General features: G+C 41.4%; 1 protein-coding gene across 1 annotated transcript in view; it reads left to right on the forward strand.

Moving 5' to 3' along the window:
- LOC148443414 (arginase, non-hepatic 1-like) overlaps nucleotides 1-20,424 on the forward strand; it is a gene marked incomplete at its 5' end in the record, with an annotated part of 92,691 nt that overhangs the window by 31,252 nt on the left and 41,015 nt on the right. Inside the window, one exon of the mRNA XM_088462850.1 lies at nucleotides 18,766-18,943. Coding sequence (XP_088318976.1) covers nucleotides 18,766-18,943 — 178 coding nt within the window. The remainder of the gene's footprint in view (nucleotides 1-18,765; nucleotides 18,944-20,424) is intronic.

Here is a 20,424-nt window from a genome sequence, read left to right on the forward strand (position 1 = left end):
AGTAGGCCTGCCTCCTCCCAGGAGTCTCAAGTGTCAGCAGCCATGACAGTTTGCACAGACCTAAAAATGAATCCGGATCTGGTACAGGTGCTTCAGGGTTTGACCGCTCATTTGGAAGTACAGGAAAACACTCCAGTTCAAGTTTTGCAATGTCTACAGGATCTTTCTACACATCTTGATAAACTTAAGATTCCTGTTGCAAGTACATCAGGGGTTTCTGCTTCTCATTTATGTTTACCAACTCCTACCTCTTATGATGGTAATCCAAAAACATGTAGAGTATTTCTCAACCAATGTGAGATTCATTTTGAATTGTTACCTCAAAATTTTACCACCTCTCGTGTTAAAGTGGCTTAACATATGTCATTATTGTCTGGTGCTGCTCCTGAGTGGGCCTCTCCTTTATGGGAGAGAAATGATGCCTTAATGTATAATTACCAAGCTTTTGTTTCTACTTTCAAAAGGATATCTGACGAACCTGGAAGATCAGTGGCCGTGTCTGTGCATATTTTGTGAGTAAAGCAAGGAACAGCTCCAGTTGGTCAGTATGTGGTTCGTTTTCAAATTATAGCTGCAGAACTTAAATGGAATAATGAGGCATTAAGAGCAGGATACTGGAATGGTCTCTCTGAGAGACTTAAAGATGAGTTAGTGACTCGGGATGTTCCTGAGAATTTGGATGAGTTAATATCATTGACTATAAAAATTGATCTGCCTATGCGAGAACGAGTGGTTCAGAGGAGTCACTCTGAGTCTTCTAAAAGTTCTCTTCCCCAGTCTCGCACTTTTCATAGTACATCTGATGAGCCTATGCAAATTAAAAAAAGCTAAATTGTCTGAAGTTGAGAAGCAACGTAGGAGGCGTTCTAATTTGTGCTTGTATTGTGCATCCTCAGAACATTTCTTGGCTAAATGTCCAATAAGGCTGGGAAACTATCATCCCTAGTTGATGGAGGGGAAGTCAAACTAGGGGTACTTTGTAAAGTTTCCCCCAAAAAGGATTGTTTAATTTCTGTGAGCATTCCTGATTTTGGTTCTTCGTGTCAAGAGTTTTCTGCATTGCTAGATTTCTGGAGCAACTGGCAATTTTATTTCATTGTCTTTGGTTCAGAAAGTAAAAATTCCTGTTGTCAAATTAACCCATTATTTTTCCCTTTCTGCAGTTAATGGGACTAGAATTTCTAATGGATATGATACACATCAAAGTCTATGAAGTTGAGGGTAGGAGCTTTGCATGAAGAAAGTTTAGAATTTTTGGTATTACCCATTTCTATGTAGTTCTTGGTTTACCATGGTTAACTCTTCATAACCCTTGTATTGATTGGACTTGTTCTCAAATTCTTTCTTGGAGTCCTAAATGCAAATTAAATTGTTTGAATCCTGTGGTACGATTGGCTGAAGTGAAAGTAGATGTTCCACCTTCTCTCCCACAGCCTTATCATGAATTTGCTGATGTCTTTTCTGAGCAGGCGGCACACAAACTTCCACTGCATCGTCCCTGGGATTGTCCTATTGAACTTATTCCTGGTAAAATGCCACCCAAAGGTCGAGTATACCCTCTCTCTGTTCCTGAGACTCAAGCCATGTCAGAATATGTGCAAGATAACCTACAAAAGGGGTTTATCAGGCCTTCATCTCCCGCTGGAGCAGGCTTCTTTTTTGTAAAGAAAAAGATGGTGGTCTTCGTCCATGTATTGAATTTAGAGGTCTAAATGAGATCATGGTAAAAAATAAATATCCTTTGCCTCTCATTACAGAATTGTTTGACAGAGTTAAGGGGTCTCGACTGTTTACTAAACTTGATCTAAAGGGAGCTTACAACTTGATCAGAGTTAAAGAGGGTGATGAGTGGAAAACTGCTTTTTAATATGCGAGATGGCCATCATGAGAACCTTGTCATACCTTTTGGTTTATGCAATGCTCCTGCGGTGTTCCAGGAGTTTGTGAATGAAATTTTCCAAGATATACTTTATCAGTTTGTTATTGTTTATCTTGATGATATTATGATTTTTTACCAGGAATCATTCTGATCATCGTACCCATGTTAAAGAGGTATTAAGTCGTCTTCGAGCTAATAAGCTTTATGGTAAGATCTCCAAGTGTGTTTTTGAAGTCCCAGTGATACCCTTTTTGGGGTATATCATTTCCGGCTCCGAACTTCAGATGGACCCTGAGAAGTTAAAGGCTATTCAAGATTGGGTTTTGCTCACTTCATTAAAGTCTATTCAGAGATTTTTAGGCTTTGCCAATTATTACAGAAAGTTTATCAAAGCGTTTTCAACTATTGTAGCTCCAATAACCGCTATGACAAAAAAAGGGGCTAATCCCAAAGTGTGGTCCCCAGAGGCATTGGATGCCTTTCAGACTCTCAAAGATGCACTTTCTGCGGCCCCCATTCTAGTTCAACCTGATGTTGAGAAGCCATTTATGCTAGAAGTGGATGCCTCCACTTATGGAGTTGGGGCTATTTTGTCTCAAGTGGCTGCAGATGGCAGAACAGTGTCTTGTGGATTATTTTCACAAAAGTTTTCTAGTGCTGAGAGTAATTACTCCATCGGGGACCAAGAGTTGTTAGCTATTAAATTAGCTTTGGAGGAATGGAGATATTTATTAGAATGCGCAAAGCACCCTGTTACAACAAATTTTTATGGTCTGTAAAAATAGTATTTGAAAACTGCCCATTGTCTGGACCCACGACAAGCTCGTTGGGCACTCTTTTTTTTTCTCTCATTTTGATTTTGTCCTCAGGTACCATCCAGGTTCATTGAATAAAAAGGCAGATGCACTTTCACGCTCAATGTTGGAAGAGAGAGAACAAAATGAGGATCAAAGGTACCCTATAATAAACCCTCTGGTTTATTCTTCAATTTCCATCTCTCCTGATCCTCCTCCTGGGAAGATATTTGTGGCATCAGAGTTACGAGGTAAACTTCTTTCCTGGGCTCATAATTCTCATTTCTCTGGACATCCAGGGGTTCATAAAATGTACTCATTTTTGCAACGTTCCTATTGGTGGTCTTCCATGAAAAAAGATGTCCAAGAGTTTATACATTCTTGTTCTATGTGTGTACATCATAAGTCCTCCCGGCAGTCTCCAGTTGGTCCTCTCCATCCACTACCCATTCCCACCCAACCATGGACCCATCTTTCCATGGATTTTATTACAGATCTTCCTGAGTCTAGGAGGTGTACAGTTATTTGGGTAGTGGTGGATCGTTTTACCAAGATGGCTCATTTTTGTCCTTTGGCTCGAATTCCATCAGCCCCAAATTAGCACAAATATTTATCAAAGAGATATTTAATCTTCATGGACTTCCTTCTGAGATAGTGTCTGATCGGGGTGTCCAGTTTTTTGCTCAGTTTTGGAGGGCTTTATGTTCATCATTGCAAATTAAATTACAGTTTTCTTCTGCATATCACCCTCATCAAATGGACAAAACGAAAGAGTGAACCAGGAGTTGGAGACCTTCTTGAGAAAGTATATTTCTTCTTCTCAAGATTATTGAATGGATTTCTTGCCTTGGGCTGTTTGCTTATAACTTTCATTATTCGTCTGCTACAGGTGTAGGTGCTTTTTTCACCAATTCTGGTCGGCATCCTTCGAGTACCTGAGCTTCAATCAATTCCTACAGTGGACATTCCAGCAGCCAAAGCTACCCTCCAACATTTTTATGGAATTTGGAGACAAGTACATAAGTTTCTTAAGAAAGCCTCTCATAATTATAAAGTCTTTGCTGATAGAAAACATTCGGCTGTTCCTAAATATTCTGTTGGGGATCGTGTTTGGTTGTCTACTAGAAATCTTTGACTTAAAGTACCTACTATGAAGTTTGCTCCCCAGTATATTGGTCCTTTTCGTATTATTAAAAATGATCAACCCAGTGACATGTAAGTTACAGTTACCTCCAACTATGCGTGTACCTAACTCCTTTCATGTCTCCTTGCTTAGACTATTGATTCTTAATCGATTTCATTATAGCTTGCCTAAAGTACCTCCCATAACAACTACTCGAGGTGTGGAGTTTGAGATCAATAAGATTCTGGATTCACGTAAGCATCAAAATCAATTACAATACCTTGTAGACTGTAAGGGTTATGGCCTGGAGGAGAGATCTTGGATTAAAGACTCTGATGTCCATGCTCCTAAATTGATATGTAATTTTCATGCTAAATTCCCTTTAAAACCTGGTGGGTGGTCGGAGACCACCAAAAAAAGGGGGGGGGTACTGTCTGGACTGCAAATATTTCAGTACATAAGGATAGATTACTTTTTCCAAAGTTCCTTTGAGGTCGTTGGAGGAGCTCTCCTGCTTGCTGGCATTCTTCACATACAGGGAATAGAGCATTAAAGTGATCATCTGTTTCCAAGGTGTTGTCAGGTTGTGGGATTCCTAGATTGCTCATTATTTCAAACCTGATTCCATTTGGGTCACATTCTGAACTTCCTATAGACCACAGACCTCTAGTATAAAGCCTGTTACTAACTGTGTCTCTCAGTGTCTGTGCAATGTTACTTTCAGGTCTTTCTTGGACTCCTGCCAGATCCCTGCTGTGCCTGTGGGTTGCTGTGGACTTTGCTATATCTCCGCTCATGTTCCAGCTAAACTTCTGATGCCAGTTACCAGACGCACTACAGAGCTCAGCATAACCATTGACTAAGTATTTCTTTCTGCTCCACTGCTGTGGTTCCACCTTTTGCTGAACTATTTACTTTGCCTGTTGCCTCTCACTCCTGTGAACATCAAACCCATCTTCATTACAGTTGTCAACTGCACCGTTACAGTTATCATCGCTGCATCGTGGGGTTCAACCCCATTCCGGATTCTAGTCACACCGCAGGGCTCAACCCTGTTCCGGAACCACACCGCTTCACAGGGCTCAACCCTGCTTCAACCTTCATGGCATCACAGGGCTCAACCCCGCTCCAGATTCTAGTTACACCACAGGGCCCAACCCTATTACGGAACTACACCGCTTCACAGGGCTCAACCCTGCTTCAACCTCACCGCATCACAGGGCTTAACCCTGCTCCGACTTCACCGCATCACAAGGCTCAAACATGCTCTGTCTTTCACCGCATCACAGGGCTCACTCTGCTCTGGATCTCCATCACTACAGGGTTCCACCCAGGTGAAGCTCCTCTATACCATCCTGAGGTGTTAGCCTCATACTGGACTTGAGGTTCCCTATCATATTAACTTTTCTGTGTTAAAGACTATATGGGGGGTTTTCTCCTATACTCGTTATTGCTTATGTGAACCTCAGTGTCGTTGAGACTTTATGTGAGACGTTGCTATTATATTTCTCCTGTGAATAAATTCTATTTACTTTTATTCCGTGTTATCGAGATTTCATGAAAAGGTCATTCCTAAAGCCACCCCAGTTTATTGTGCCTAGTAGGCCTGCCTCCTCCCAGGAGTCTCAAGTGTCAGCAGCCGTGACAGATGGTATATCTCGCATCTGGGGGTACTCTGACTCTTTATAAAAATGGAGCAATCTCATAGCTTTCATTCAGGCCATGTGGAGACAGTGTGTTAAGCTTGTAAATCCAGTACATTTCCCTTTGGGATAGTTTTCTAGCTAGATCACCTCCCCCGGGGACCTGGGGTAACATGTTCAATAGCTCTAAAAACATGTTGTCTACTGAGGAATTATGACTTGTTAGGAAGTGTCTGGAAACTGAATGAGTAGTTAGCTTATTCTTAATATATCTAATGTGTTCCTGTATTCGAAATTTCAGTGGACGTTTGGTTTTCCCTGCATATTTGAGTCCGCAAGGACATTCTATAACATAGATCACAGAGGTAGTATTACAATTTACAAATTGTTTCATATGATATTCCTTTGAATTATTGTAATTAAAAAATTATTTCCTATTGGGGTGAAGATATTTGCATACAACACAGTGGCCACATTTAAAGGCACCCACACATCTAGTTGCTAAGGATTTAACTGGTTGTTTTTCTGGTAATAAACTGGGTGCAAGGATTTCTTTAAGATTTCTAGATTTTTTTTAAAATGCTTTGAGGTTGATCTGGTAATATTTCATCTAGTAGTGGATCCATTTTCAGTATATTCCAGTGTTTCTTAATCGTGTTCCTAATCCTGTTTTCCTCACAGTTGTAGTGTGTAATGAAAGCTACTTGGTTATTCTGTGTATCTCTTTGTCTCTTTCAGTTGTTGTTCTCCAATATATCTTCTATTTTCAAATTTTCACATTTAGTAACAGAATTGATAATAATATTTTCGGGGTATTCACGATCTCTAAATCTATCCGCATATATTCCTATTTGCTCTTTGCAGAGTAGGTCTGTGCTACAGTTGCGTTTGATTCTATAGAACCGTGAAAATTGGATGTTGTTTTTCCACCTTCTTACATGCCCGCTTTTATAATGTAGATAGCTGTTAGTATCGACGGGTTTGATGTAGTTCTTAGTTGTCACTGTATCACCATCATTAATTAACACCAGGTCTAAAAATTCTATGTGATGACTGTTCACATTGGAAGTAAATTTCAAATTAAAATTGGTAATATTAATAAAATCAGTAAATTTATTAAAATCTTCCACTGTTCCATCCCAGATTAGTAAAATGTCATCTATATATCATTTATAAAAATATATGTTACTCTTCAAGGGGTTACTGTTATATATATATATATATATATATATATATATTATTAATCTTCCCAGTTACCCATAAGTATATTTGCATAGCTGGGTGCAAATATTGTATCCATAGCTGTCCCACATGTTTGTAAATAAAATTTGTCTGAAAATGTTAAATAATTATATGTTAGTATAAATCGAATAAGATCACAAATAAAATTCACATGTGGTGTTGCTAGTTCTGGGTCTTTTTCTAGTATTTCTCAACAGGCTAATATACCTTTTCTTGTGTTCTATTGAGGTATATAGGGAAGTAACATCGACAGTTGCCCACAAAAAGGATTCTCTCCACTGGATGCTTTTCACAAGATTCAATACACTAGATGTAGCCTTTAGATAGGATGGAAGTTGTTGTACCTTATTTTTTAAGAAGATATCTACATATTCAGAGCAGTGAGCAGTCAAGGAATCTATACCCACTGGAAAACCAAACGTCCACTGAAACTTCAAATACAGGAACACATTAGATATATTAAGAATAAGCTAACTTCTCATTCAGTTTCCAGACACTTCCTAACAAGTCGTAATTCCTCAGTAGACAACATGACTTTTAGAGCTATTGAACATGTTACCCCAGGTCCCTGGGCTAGAAAACTATCCCAAAGGGAAATGTACTGGATTTACGAGCTTAACACACTGTCTCCACATGGCCTGAATGAAAGCTATGAGATTGCTCCATTTTTAAAAAGAGTCAGAGTACCCCCAGATGCGAGATACAGCATTAAAATATCTATGGCCATACCACCCTGGAAGTGCTCAATTTCATCTGATCTTGGAAGCTATACAGTGTTGGGCCTGGCTACTACTGGGATGGAAGACCACCCAAGAATACAAGGAGCAGTAGATCTATCAAAGAATAATCTCATGTGCAAAGAAAGACCTCTTTTAGGAGCAATCTCATACAAATAGTCTATCCCAAAAAATGGAGGAAAATTGAAGAAGTGTGATATACTTGTAAAAAATGATGAACTTTATGGGTATCTGTCGACTGTGAATTTCCTGTTACTTGCTGAATGTGGTTTGAGGGTTTATATATTTGTTTTCTATATATACTTATATCTATATATTCTAACTGGTATCTGATTAAATATTCAATACCAATGAATATAAAGGTATTTTTAAAACAATTCCCCATAAAATATACATAAAATACTTCTAGTGTATAGGGACATCGTCTGTTAACATAGTAAATGGATCCAATAAAGAATTATTCCTATTTACTTTTTTCATAAGCCAATATGTGTTTGTGTTATCTTATATGCGAATACTTATGTGTAAAAGGTGTTTTTCTTTATATTTATTTCTGTAACTAATTATGTTTATTTTAGTTTGCTTATTTCATTATGTACTAATAATATCTCATGGAACTGAGTAAAGTTAATCTAAAAACCATTGACCCGAATTAATACTTTAAACACAGACAGTTGAAATACTGCATCCTTCATTAAGAGCTGCCCATCTCCGTGACAAGCATCCATGGCAACCCTCCCTATAAAGCTACATCGCTAACCAGGAAGTGTACATCTAGAGCCTGCGGTCCACGTGCGGTTCACCATTCACGTGACTTCCGGCATAACAAAGCTGACGATGATGTAATTTCCGGAAACGCGTCTCACGTGCGTGTCACAGCGGGACCTTCATCCAGGCTGATAACAGGTAAACATCAGCAAGAGCCGAAAGATGTCTGCACTCTATGTATTCAGCCATCTTTGCTGAGACACTATATTGGACTACATGCAAACAGGAACCTCCGGACAATCACTTCCAGTCACGGGTCATGTGACGCGGAATTATTCAATTAATTAAGTATGATTTATATCCATATAAATAAGGGCTATGTAACAGTCTTGTCTCACAGCTCCTGCTCTCCTTGAAGAAGTCTGAGATAGATGAAACGCATTGGTACCTCCTCCACCCACCAATATATGGACTAAAAACGGACTGCTATACTTAGCTTGGTAAAAAAGAGCTACTGCAAAGACTAAGTCTTATGAATTTTTTTAGCTAATATTTATTCCATCTAATATATTCCTCTCCATATTTTTTTATTGATCTTTTCCCCTTTTTTTATATATTCTCCCCATGTGTTTAGACTTTTTACTGATTATACCCCCATGTCCCCTGTATTCCAATAAATGCATTTTCTATTTTGAATTATAAATGATTCTTTAGTGATTTGAATTACATTAATATCCTCTAAGAAGAGGGTAAGTTACTAATTGGTTATAAATTGAATAGCTACAATGCTGGATTTTGATACATACATTTTGCTTGGGTGCACTTTTTTGAAACACTGGAACACCTAAATTGGAACATACCCACTGATTATCTTCAAGAGATTATTTGGTACGCATATAAGAGCTACCTGTTGTATGTCTTTTATATTTTCACTTAATATATTACACAATCAGGCGCCGTTTCCTCTCTCCCATCCTCCTGATCCATTTAGCTGTCTTGCTCAAACCAGCAACCTGAGGAAAAAGCTGCCATCTCTTATACACGGAGAAGTGTGTTGTTTTTTATGAACTCTTTACAAATGGACACATATGAATACTTTTGACTTTCTTAAAGTATCAGGAAGCGCCAGGTGCCTAGACATATATATATATATATATATATATATATATGTCCTGATATAGTCCTTTCTGGACGGACCTTGCACCATACACTGACCACACACACGGACATCTTTATTCTGCTGTGTAAATGTCTCTTTCAACATAATAACATTGTTTACCCCATCAATTTGAAAGGATTCACCACAGAGGATTTCAGACAGCTTTAAATCCCTTCCATGTAACCGAATTTCTTCAAATTCAGACTGTAAACTCCAGCCCGGGTTTTCCATCTCTCTAGATTGAGAATGAAACTTTGGAGAATATTTCTTTTTGTTTCCCATGATTCTTGGCACAAAAAATACACAGGAACAACTTGTTATTGTTTTCACTGTATCACACTTTGTCTTCACAAGTATTTTTAACACAGCAACACATTTTTCTTCGAATGAGAGTTCGTGGTCAGGGGCGCCGAGAGGGGGGGGGAGCGGGTACAGATTACCCGGGCCCGGGCTTCCTGAGGGGCCCGTGGGGGCCCGGGTCCGACGCCGCCCCCCCTCCCTCACAGCAGCCCAGCACACAGCATGTGCTGAGCTGCAGTTGGAGACTGCTCATGGTTGCTGTGCAGCAGCCACAGCAGTCTCCTATGCCTGTGCGGGGGAGCGATCACACTGATCACACCCCCCCTGGCTTTGCGCCGGGCTGAGGGGGCTCAGAGCGCCCCCCTCCCCGGCATGTGCTGCAAATCTTTTTTTTTATTATTTTTTCCGGCAAGGGGGCGTGGCCACGCCTCCTGAGGTTAGGTCACGCACCCTATTACCGGGGCCCGCCTTGGCTCTTGGCGGACCTGTTCGTGGTCCCCCCATGCCTCCTGCAAGGTCCAGACACAGGCCTCCTGGTCCCCAATGGCTCGCTGGGCTCTCTGCTGCCACAATCCCACATGGATTGTTTCCCACAGCAGCCTGACTGGTCTGCCTTCTCATCAGCCCACACCTGCGCTCTATCCACAAGGCAGCCCTTACACAACTTCCCAGAATCCTTCTCTTCTCTGTGTGGGCAGATCTCTCCTGCCCCACACAGAATCTGCTGCTCCCCAGTGCCATCTCTGGTGATACTGCCACATATCCCCCTCCCCAGCTTGAAACCCCAGGGCTCAGTGACATGGGATGAGGCATTCTCATGATGAAGTCCCTCTTCATTATTCTCAGAACCATCCACCGAATCCAAGATCATCCCGACTCCGGTCATTTCTGGGGGTCGCATCCTCCAAGTTCCAGAGGTAATTTTTCTCCTTACCTTTTTCCTAACTTTATGGTACCAATGGTGGTAGTTGCTTTCTTTATGCAGTACTTGAGGCTCACTCTTGGGTACTGCAACAGGCATTAAGAACTTGAAGTAACTTTTTCCAAAGCGACATGCTTTATCTTTACTCTTGCCACTTAAACCTATTAAAGGCACATCTTTAACCTTCAGCCTTAAAGCCATGTATTGGCTACTGGCATATTTCACTGATGGCCCCTTGAAAGAAGAGGAGCTAACATTATACTGAGAGTCACCAGCATCACAACTTCTGGACCTTGGCTTTATGTCAACCGACAACGTACTTGCACAGTCACCCTCAGATTCCAGACTCCCGTGTCCACGAAATATACTTGAATATTTTCACTATTGATCCACATAATTTATCTCACAGCTTTGATGGCTATCTGCCACTTCATTAAGGCATAGACCTCTTGGATTTTCTTGTGCTCCCAATTTTTGAGCCTTGAAAGTGTAATGAACAATTTCAACATGTTCCACCAGCACAGGTTGAAGTTCATTCTCTGCAGAGGTCTTTATATTCCAATTCACTTTAGCTGGACTACTTGCTTCAAGCTTTATCATGTGAGACCATTCCCCTTCCTCCAAATCCAGCAGCACTGCAAATTACATCCTGTTTGCATGAAGGCATTGTTTCACATACATGAGTATGATTCTTTAAGAGACTCCCAGAATTAACTTTCTCCAAGGTTCTGCTTTGCCCTGCAAAACTGTGTGATTGAGTCACCTTCTCACCACACTGAACACTCGGCAACAAGAGAGTCTCATCCTGTGAAGCCATCACTATCTCCATAGACTTCTGTACATCCTATACCTTTGCTTGACAGGTCATGCGATCACCATCTGTATACGTCAGTTCTTTATCATCAACTTCAGACATGGTTTTGCCATCTGGGCCCGTGTCTCTTTGGGAGGACTTCACACCCTCAGCTATCAGTGTAAGCTGGAAGTCACTGCAAGGACTCTCATCCACTTTTCCTTCACTGTCATTTTCCCACTGAGCGAGAGTCTGCAGAATTTGGAGATACTTCTCTTTTACTTCACAGAACTCTTCAGCCAGAAAACTTTTCTCAAATTCACAATCTTTAAGTTTTACTTGTGTGGACACAATTAAAGAGTCTTTTCCTTTTAACACCATAGCCAGATCCGCCACTTTCACTTGTGCACGCTCTGCATCACTCTGATGTCTCTTGACACCTTCTTTCAATTCTTCCACTTTCTGCTGAAGTACCACACACTTTTGCTGCAATTCCACAATATCCTGCTCTAATAAGTCATTCTTTGCTAGGAGCACATCATTCTTATACTTTGTAACACATTGGAACATTTCAGTTTCCTCTAGGCGTTCAGACATAGCTGCCAATTTGAGGTCTGTTTCTTTAAGGAGTTCACGTTTTTTTATTTCTTGCTGCTCAAATGCCATTTTCAAAGAGGACAATTCACTCCGTAATTTCTTTTCAGTTTGTTCATGAACATTTCTCTCATCAGTTAATTGTTCCATTAAGTCATCAACCTTCCCAGCAAAATACGCATTACCTTCATTCAAAACTTTACACATATTGTCAAATTCTTTCAGGCTGATATAGTCCTTTCTGGACGGACCTTGCACCATACACTGAGCACACACACTGACATCTTTATTCTGCTTTGTAAATATCTCTTTCAACGTAATAACATTGTTTACCCCATCAATTTGAAAGGATTCACCACAGAAGATTTCAGACAGCTTTAAATCCCTTCCATGTAACCGAATTTCTTCAAATTCAGACTGTAAACTCCAGCCCGGGTTTTCCATCTCTCTAGATTGAGAATGAAACTTTGTAGAATATTTTTTTTTGTTTCCCATGATTCTTGGCACAAAAAATACACAGGAACAACTTGTTTTTGTCCACTGTATCACACTTTGGGCCAAATGTAATAGGGTGAGAGTTTAGAAAAGTGAGAGTTTAGCAGTAAACTCTCACATTGCTTGAGTTTTATCTTCAAAATGGGAAAACATCTGAATGAGATTTTAAATCTTGAGTTTTTTACACTCTGTTACTTTGTTTTTGGACTTTATTACATTGGCAAAGTTTAAAAAGTGTCAGAAACTCTCACTTTTCTAAACTCTCACCCTATTACATTTGGCCCTTTGTCTTCACAAGTATTTTTAACACAGCAAAACATTTTTCTTCATGTGGCACTACAATTACCAGCATGTATCAAAACAGTCTCAATAGCTTTTCAATAGGAGCCTCTGCTCCCTCAGTACCACACCTTGATTTAATGAGCATGAGCAATTCACCAGGATAAACCACACAATTTCTTTTAACCCTTCCAATGCTGAGGAAGTGCACATTTCTCTTCACAGACACAGTATACTGCATAACTGGTCATTTCAATGAATTTACACACCTTTAAACCATGAGTTGTAGGCATGCATACATCGTTTCCATGAAATACTTCAACAGATCTTTCTTCACTCACCATCTTGATGAGCCTTCCATCATGAAGGTGCAGTGAGCCTCCTTTTGTCCACTTACTTGCTATAATCCGTTTTTTTCCCTTCGCAGAGCTGTCTTGCGTAGACCTTTATGCGTAGAGTCTTTATGCCTGCATTCTCCACCAAATTGTGATGACTTGGGGTATGTAGCTCAGTAGATGGGTGTCAGTGGTGCAGTGTTTAGTGCTCAAATGAGGACCCATGCAGCTTTTCCAGGTAAAATAAATGGAAATGGTACTTTAATGTCAGCATAATTCAGGAAACAAAAATAACAAACAACTAGCCCAATCAGGGCAACTAACTCACTTCTTCAACCCTCTCTATCGTGGGTGCAGCTAATCTGCTAACAAAGGCCCTCATTCAGAGCCGTTCGCTATTTGCGGTCGTTCGTTCAAAAACAAGGGGTGGCTGTTCAAATGATCCGTTCGCAAATTGCAGTCTGTTCACACCTCTAAGTCTGAACGAGCGAGCAAAACATACGCTCGTTTATTTGATAAAAACGCCCCCTGGCCGCTCGCAGCATACGTCATGTCCGCTATTTATTTGATTTATCGAGTACATCGTACAGCGTATGAACTGCTCGCTATTCTTGTCGTTGGTTTTTTCAACCGCTATTTTGCAAGCAGTTCTGAGTTTAAAAAAACCAAGTGACGTGGTCAATGACGCTGCTGGATTAATTATGCACACCCTTAAAACGCCCGTTTTGACCTTTAAGCACGCCTGCGTTCGAATTCCACTCCCCCGTTTTCAAGCACCTTCCCCTGTTACCACCCACATACGCCTCATTCTGTCACTCAAAATAGCAGGCACTCGCTATATAGCGTACAAACGATTTTCGGCCGCACTGACTGGTTCGCGCATGCGTACTAAAAACCGTACGCATGCGCAGATGTGCGAACATCGCTCGGAACGAGCGTACTGCCGCTAACGAGCGGCTCTGAATGAGGGCCAAAGTCCCTCATAGTCCCTTCCCTGTATCCTCCAGGTATACAGTCGGCCCTGGCTTCCTCAGCCTGCAGCCCAGCTGCCTCAATGTCACTCAGTCTGAGAGTTTGTGGTCCCCCCTTGCCTTCTGCAAGGTCCAGACACAGGCCTCCTGGCCCCCAATGGCTCGCTAAGCTTCACTGGGCTCCCTGCTGCCACAATCCCACAAAATATATATATATATATATATATATATTAGTAGTCAAAAGATCCGGCACTCACACAAATCAAATTCTTGACCTGGTGCCTCCACAATGTGGTCACGCATGAAAACATTCAAAGGTGCGGCACTCGCAGTGCTTGTACAAGAAATAATAGCACATACACAGTGTGTATATCAACATTTCAATCTATATTCATTTTCTTCAGGACATAAAACAAAACACAGAAAAATCTTACCTTATATCCCTAAACCCAGGCGCACCACTATGACATCATTACGTATCAACGCGATGCATGTCAATGAACCCATCACCATAGCAACAGGACAATAGACTACATTGATACAGAAATGCATGTAATGGTTACATAAAACCAGAGCAAATAAAGCAACTACAACATACCATTATAAATATCGCTGACACTATGCACAAAACATTAACCCCAAACAGATTTATCAGAAAATCTTATATATATTTTAGCATGTGCAAATGCACACATATAAATACTAGTAAATCATATGCATCTATAAAAATATATTGTATATATAAAAGCCACAAGGGTTATGACAATCTATACATTACTCCTATTAAAAAAGCATGTTAGAGGTTGAACCTCATTTAACCCTCTAGGATAAATTACATCAAGGGAATGTATCCAGAATGCTTCACTTTTAAGTAGAAGTTTGTTCCGATCACCCCTTCTCTTACGTGGGGGAATGTGATCGATCATCCTATACTGGAGGGTCGTTAAACTGTGACCAGCCTCCAAAAAGTGGCGAACCACCGGCTGATCACTACTGCCATTCAATAAATCAGCTCGTATTGAAGATCGATGCCCACCCATCCTCTCCTTAAATTTCCTGGATGCTTTTCCAACATATGTATATCCACAGGGGCATAGAATCTGATATACAACAAACGTAGTCTCACACATCAGATGATGTCTAATATATAGTTTTTTTACCTGAGTGTGGATGAAAAAAGTAGATACCCACAAGTGACACAGGAACATTTGTAACAACCAGGTTTTTTAGCAAGGAAATTAAATGCTGAAGGTTTTTTACCGAAACCAGAAACATCAGTTTTTTTAACCAACAGATCACGCAGATTGCTAGACCTTAAATAACATGACATCAAACTATAGTCTGATAATCCAAGGATTTATCTGTCTATACTAAATTCCAACGGTTTTTGGAAACCCTATTAATACTCGGGGAGGCTACATTGTACTGAGTTACCCAGGGGAACTTATTGGTGGTCTCTTTCAATTGTTTTTTACACAATAATGTAAAAAACGCCCTGGAAAGGCCCTAAAGAGGATCGCGATGGTTATAGTATCGAATTGTTGCAATGCGATGGCTGCTAGTTGCCATCACATCGAATGATTTGATATCGGAAGCCCGCCAATTATTTGGTGCCGGCTTCTGATGTCCATCCCTACCAAGAAGTCACAATTTAGTGATGCTACCTATCATTACCTTTACATACTATATATATTAGAGATGAGCAGCCCCTGGAAAGTGGACACACCCAAACTTAAGGGTTACGAATGGATGTGAGGGCCTGATTCAGAGCCGGACGCTATTTGCGCTCGCTCGTCCAGAAAAAGGGGCTGGCTATTTAAATTAACCGTTCGCTCTTTGCGGTCTGTTCATGCCTCTATGTCTGAACGAACGAACAAAACATGCGAACGTAATTTTGAAAAAAATGCCCCCTGGCCGCTCGCATCATACGTCATGTCCGCTATTTATTAAATTAATCGAGTACATCGGACGGCGTATGAACTGCTCGCTATTCTTGTGGTTGGTTTTTCCTACCACAATCATGCGAGCAGTTGTGACTATAAAACAACCAAGTGACGTGGTCGATGACGCTGCTTTAGTAATTATGCACACCCTTAAAACGCCTGTTTTGACCGTTTGGCACGCCTGCGTTCGGATCTCCACTCCCTGTTTTCAAGCACCTTCCCCTGTTACCACCCACAAACGCCTCCTCCTGTCACTCAAAATAGCAGGCATTCGGTATTTAGCGAGCACACGATTTTCGGCCGCACTGACTGGTTCGCGCATGTTTATTAAAATCCGTACGCATGCGCAGTTGTGCGAACATCGGTCGGAACGAACGAGCGGCCGCTTACGAGCGGCTCTGAATCAGGCCATGAGTCTGGCTCAGGTCTTCCCGTCAACTTCAGATCCCAAAACAAGCCAAAGGGTTATCTTCCGGCATCGGATCTCGTGTGTTTTGGATTGCATATAAAAGTCCTTTCCTTGTGACCAGGCACCATTTCACACAGGAGAACAGAGGGAGAGTGTGTGGGACTGCTTCCTGGGGCACTGTGTTTTAAAAAATGCCATTAGCATGCCATCAGGGCGCAAGAAAAGCGCCATTAGGAGAAATGAAGTAGGAGTCTGTGTAGAAGTCAGGACTAAAACAAAGTGGAGTAGGTTCCTTGGAAGGGTTGCTGGCTGTAGGCATCATTGTCAGTGTATGTATGTTTTAGTGTTTGTCTCACACACACACACTGACTGCACACTCACACACTGCAGTGCAAACAAACAGGTTACGGTGTGTGGTGCTATTGATTGCTTTTTTGTTTGTTAAATTTAACCTGCACCTATTTATTCTCTAGGAAATCTGTCACTGCAATAGCCCACAAATGCTGGACAGCTTTATTTTACCACTGCAATTTAGATTTCAGTTTGGACACATCCCTCTCACATCTAAATCTCTCTGTACATTTTAAATCTGCGCCACCTGCAGTGCAACATGGATTTACTAAGATGCGCAGTTACTTGCTCTTTCTTACTTTATTGCCAACTCTGAATCAGACCCTTGGTGTGGTGGCAGTTAAGTTGAACAACAGTAGCTTTACTCCTATTCTGGTGTCAAAAATAAAATCATGGATCAGTCGATAGAAGAGCAGGAGCAACAACCCAGTACTAGTGCTGCAGCTGCTGCCAGTCATAGTACTTTAACATCTACTAAAGGTGGTCAAGGGTAAAGAAGGTTTAAGAAAGGGCACCTGAAATCAATATTTTACAATGTTAGAAAAAAATTCACCTCCAACAATAAAAAGAAAATTTACTGCTGAAAACTGTAAAATTGCCAATATGCCATATACCACATGCAGTGGCAAGAAAAGGCTCAAACCATGGGCTTCCTTTGCAAACAGTGGTCCTGCTATTGCTGTTTCATGCCCCTTAATGCCTATTGCGGAAGCCAGGATAAAACACAGGTATCTTCTGTACCTTGCATGCAGCGCCTCGCTCTGAGGGCCTGATTCTGACCCGCTCGCGAGCGCTGAATGCTCGCAAGCGGGTCGATGGTGCCCTAGTGCGCATGCGCATGACGGAGGCTGCTCTGTCGTGTGCATGCGTGAGACCTGGCGAGCGAAGGGGAAGCCGTCGCTCGGGGTCTCGCACCAAAGGGGACGTACTGTCGATGGTGAGTGACAGCACGCCCCCTTTGGTAGGTGTGCAGGGGGCGTGGCTGCCCAGACGGAGGCGTTCCAATGGGAACGCCTACCATCTGGGTCCGGCCCCACTGACATCACTAGTGATGTCAGTGGGAGTGTTTTTGGCTCTGATAGAGCCAAAAGCACTCCGGGCTTGCGGCTGCGAGACCCTACCACAAGGGTCTCGTCGCAAGCCCAATGGTCGCGATGGTCTTGACCATCGCGACCATCTTTTTGGCCACTCGCATAAGCTGTGGGTGGTCACCCACAGCTATGCGAGCGGCCAGGAGGCTGCTCCAATATTAGGTAGGAGGGCCCTGATTCAGAGCGAGCGCTTTGGTCAGAGCGTCCGGCTCTGAATCAGGCCCTGAGTCTAGAGGTATCACCTTTAAAACAGGCATATCAGGGCAGTTTTATTTGGAAAAACAAACTGTGTTCACAAACTTCACAGATCCCTGAGGAGAGCCTAAGGGGTACATTTACTAAAGGCCGATTTTAATCAATTTTGATCGATGTTGTTTTTGGGGTTAAATTCCACATTTACTAACAGACATCTTTTGATTTTTGTTTAAGTTTTAGTAAATGTTAGTCCCAGAAACACAACATCAACATTGATCGATTATGAATCAAATTGATCGACCATTAGTAAATATACCCCTATGGGCAGAGGTGGCCAAAGGGTCGATCGCAATTGACTGGTCAACCGCAGACATTCAATCAATCGATTGTGTTGGCCTGTCCAGCAGCAATTAGCAGCAACCAATAAGAATCTTATTGGCTGCTGTGCTAAACAGAAACCACAGCTAGCTGAAGCCACGGCTGTATCTGTCGGCTATCACTGTGACAGCAATAGCCAATAAGAATCTGTCCGTACTTGGCCCCCATTATCAGCACATGTAAGTACGCTTTATATGCAACACAATTATTACACCTACTGTCAGAGTGCAATTGCATCCAACTGTAAATACAGTGCAATGCAGACCCAAGTTGTTTTTTAAACTTGAGACTGATGCTATTCAGGATGGCTATGGTTGCAATAGGGAGTCCAGGTTCAGATTCAGAATTTTCACTGGAACTCAAGAGACTTCTGAAATGCATTTTGTTTAAATTGTTAATGGTTTCAAATGATTTTGTTTTACAGGGTGTAACATATATGATGTTGGAGATCTGAATTTTGCTCAAGTCCCTAATGACAAATTGTACAATAATACAGTTAAATATCCTCGAACAGTTGGGCTCGCTTGTCAAGTGTTGGCTGAGGAAGTTAACAGAGTGGTTGGAGCTGGTCACACTTGTATAACCCTGGGAGGAGATCACAGGTAAATATTTTTAAAATGTTAAACATACCTTTCTCTCTAAATAAAAAAACTAGATAGTTATGTCTTTTGTACTCAAGAAATGTAGTTTTGTGTTGCACAGAGATTTTTAGAATTGTGATCTAAAGTAATTATTATGTATAAAGTGCCTCAGAGTGTTACAGTGCAGTACAATTATTATTATTATTATTATTATTATTATTATTATTATTATTATTATCATTTATTTATATGGCACCACAAATGTTTCCACAGCACCTTACAAAGTATATAAACAAGTTGTAGACAAGCGACTTACAGAACAATACAATACAGGACCAGGACATGGATAATATATATTGCTACATTAGCGACCATAACACCCAGATAAGCAACAGAGCATAAGCAACCGAGTGTTAGGTGCCCTAGTGGTGAGTAAGAAGTAGATGAAACTAAAGTAAAGAGAAGCACAAGAGGGTAGAGAGCCCTGCTTGTAAGAGCTTATATTCTAAAAGGGTACATTCTACATTCTACAATGGGTAAACATAAAAACATAATAGAGTTACAAAACGTAAGTGCAATACACCACAGGTAACAATAGTGTAAGTGCAAATAAAGGTCAAAACAGTACAGTAACATCACATGGATGGTGAGAGACGGGTGTACAAGGTGAGAAATAACATATACTGTATAACAACTAGAAGTGGCAGAATACACAGTGGAAACAAAAAGCAAAGGCATAGATAATCCAATTAATCTTAACACATGTAAGGTGCTCGTAGGGAAAATGGAGAGTAGACAGATGCAACAAATACAAAAGGCAAAACTGACAGAAAACTAACCAAAAACCCAACTTTAGAACATTTTGGAATATTGGACCAACAATCAATATTTTTACATAGCTGACTACACAAAGTGGAGATTTACTAATGGCCGTTTGTAAAATGACCAAAAACAGATGGCCATCCCGACCAAATAATAGACCTACCTGGGGCAGGTGAGTTGGGGAAAAGCACTGCACAAATCAGTATGTTCTGAGCCAGGGCCGGCCCTAGCCCAAATTTTTTGGTAAGCGAGTATATCTTTTGGCACCCTCAGGCATATTGTTGCGCGTGCCCAAACAAATTAAGGGGCCGTGGTCTCATGGAAAAAGCCATAACCATGACACACACCCCTTTCTTGTCACTCTGGGAACAGTGCTTTCCATTCCATATGCACTTTAATGCAGTCCCCCAGTAGTGCCGCTTATACAGTACCCCCAGTATGAAATGTCCCCCAGTAGTGGTCCTCTTATGCAGGTCCCAAGTAGTGTCCCTTATACATTGCCCCCAGTAGCGGTCGCCCTTATGCAGGCCCCCAGTAGTGATCCCCCCTATGCAGTGCCCCTTATACAGTGCCCCCATTAGTTGTTCCCCCTCTGCAGTACCCCTTGTGCCCCAGGAGTGATCCCCCTTATGCAGTGCCCCAGTAGTGCCCCCAGTAGTGATCCCTCCTATGCAGTGCCT

Source organism: Taudactylus pleione, unplaced genomic scaffold (genome assembly GCF_031769625.1).
Source record: "Taudactylus pleione unplaced genomic scaffold, aTauple2 ptg001274l, whole genome shotgun sequence".
In the NCBI taxonomy this organism is placed as follows: Eukaryota; Metazoa; Chordata; class Amphibia; order Anura; family Myobatrachidae; genus Taudactylus; species Taudactylus pleione.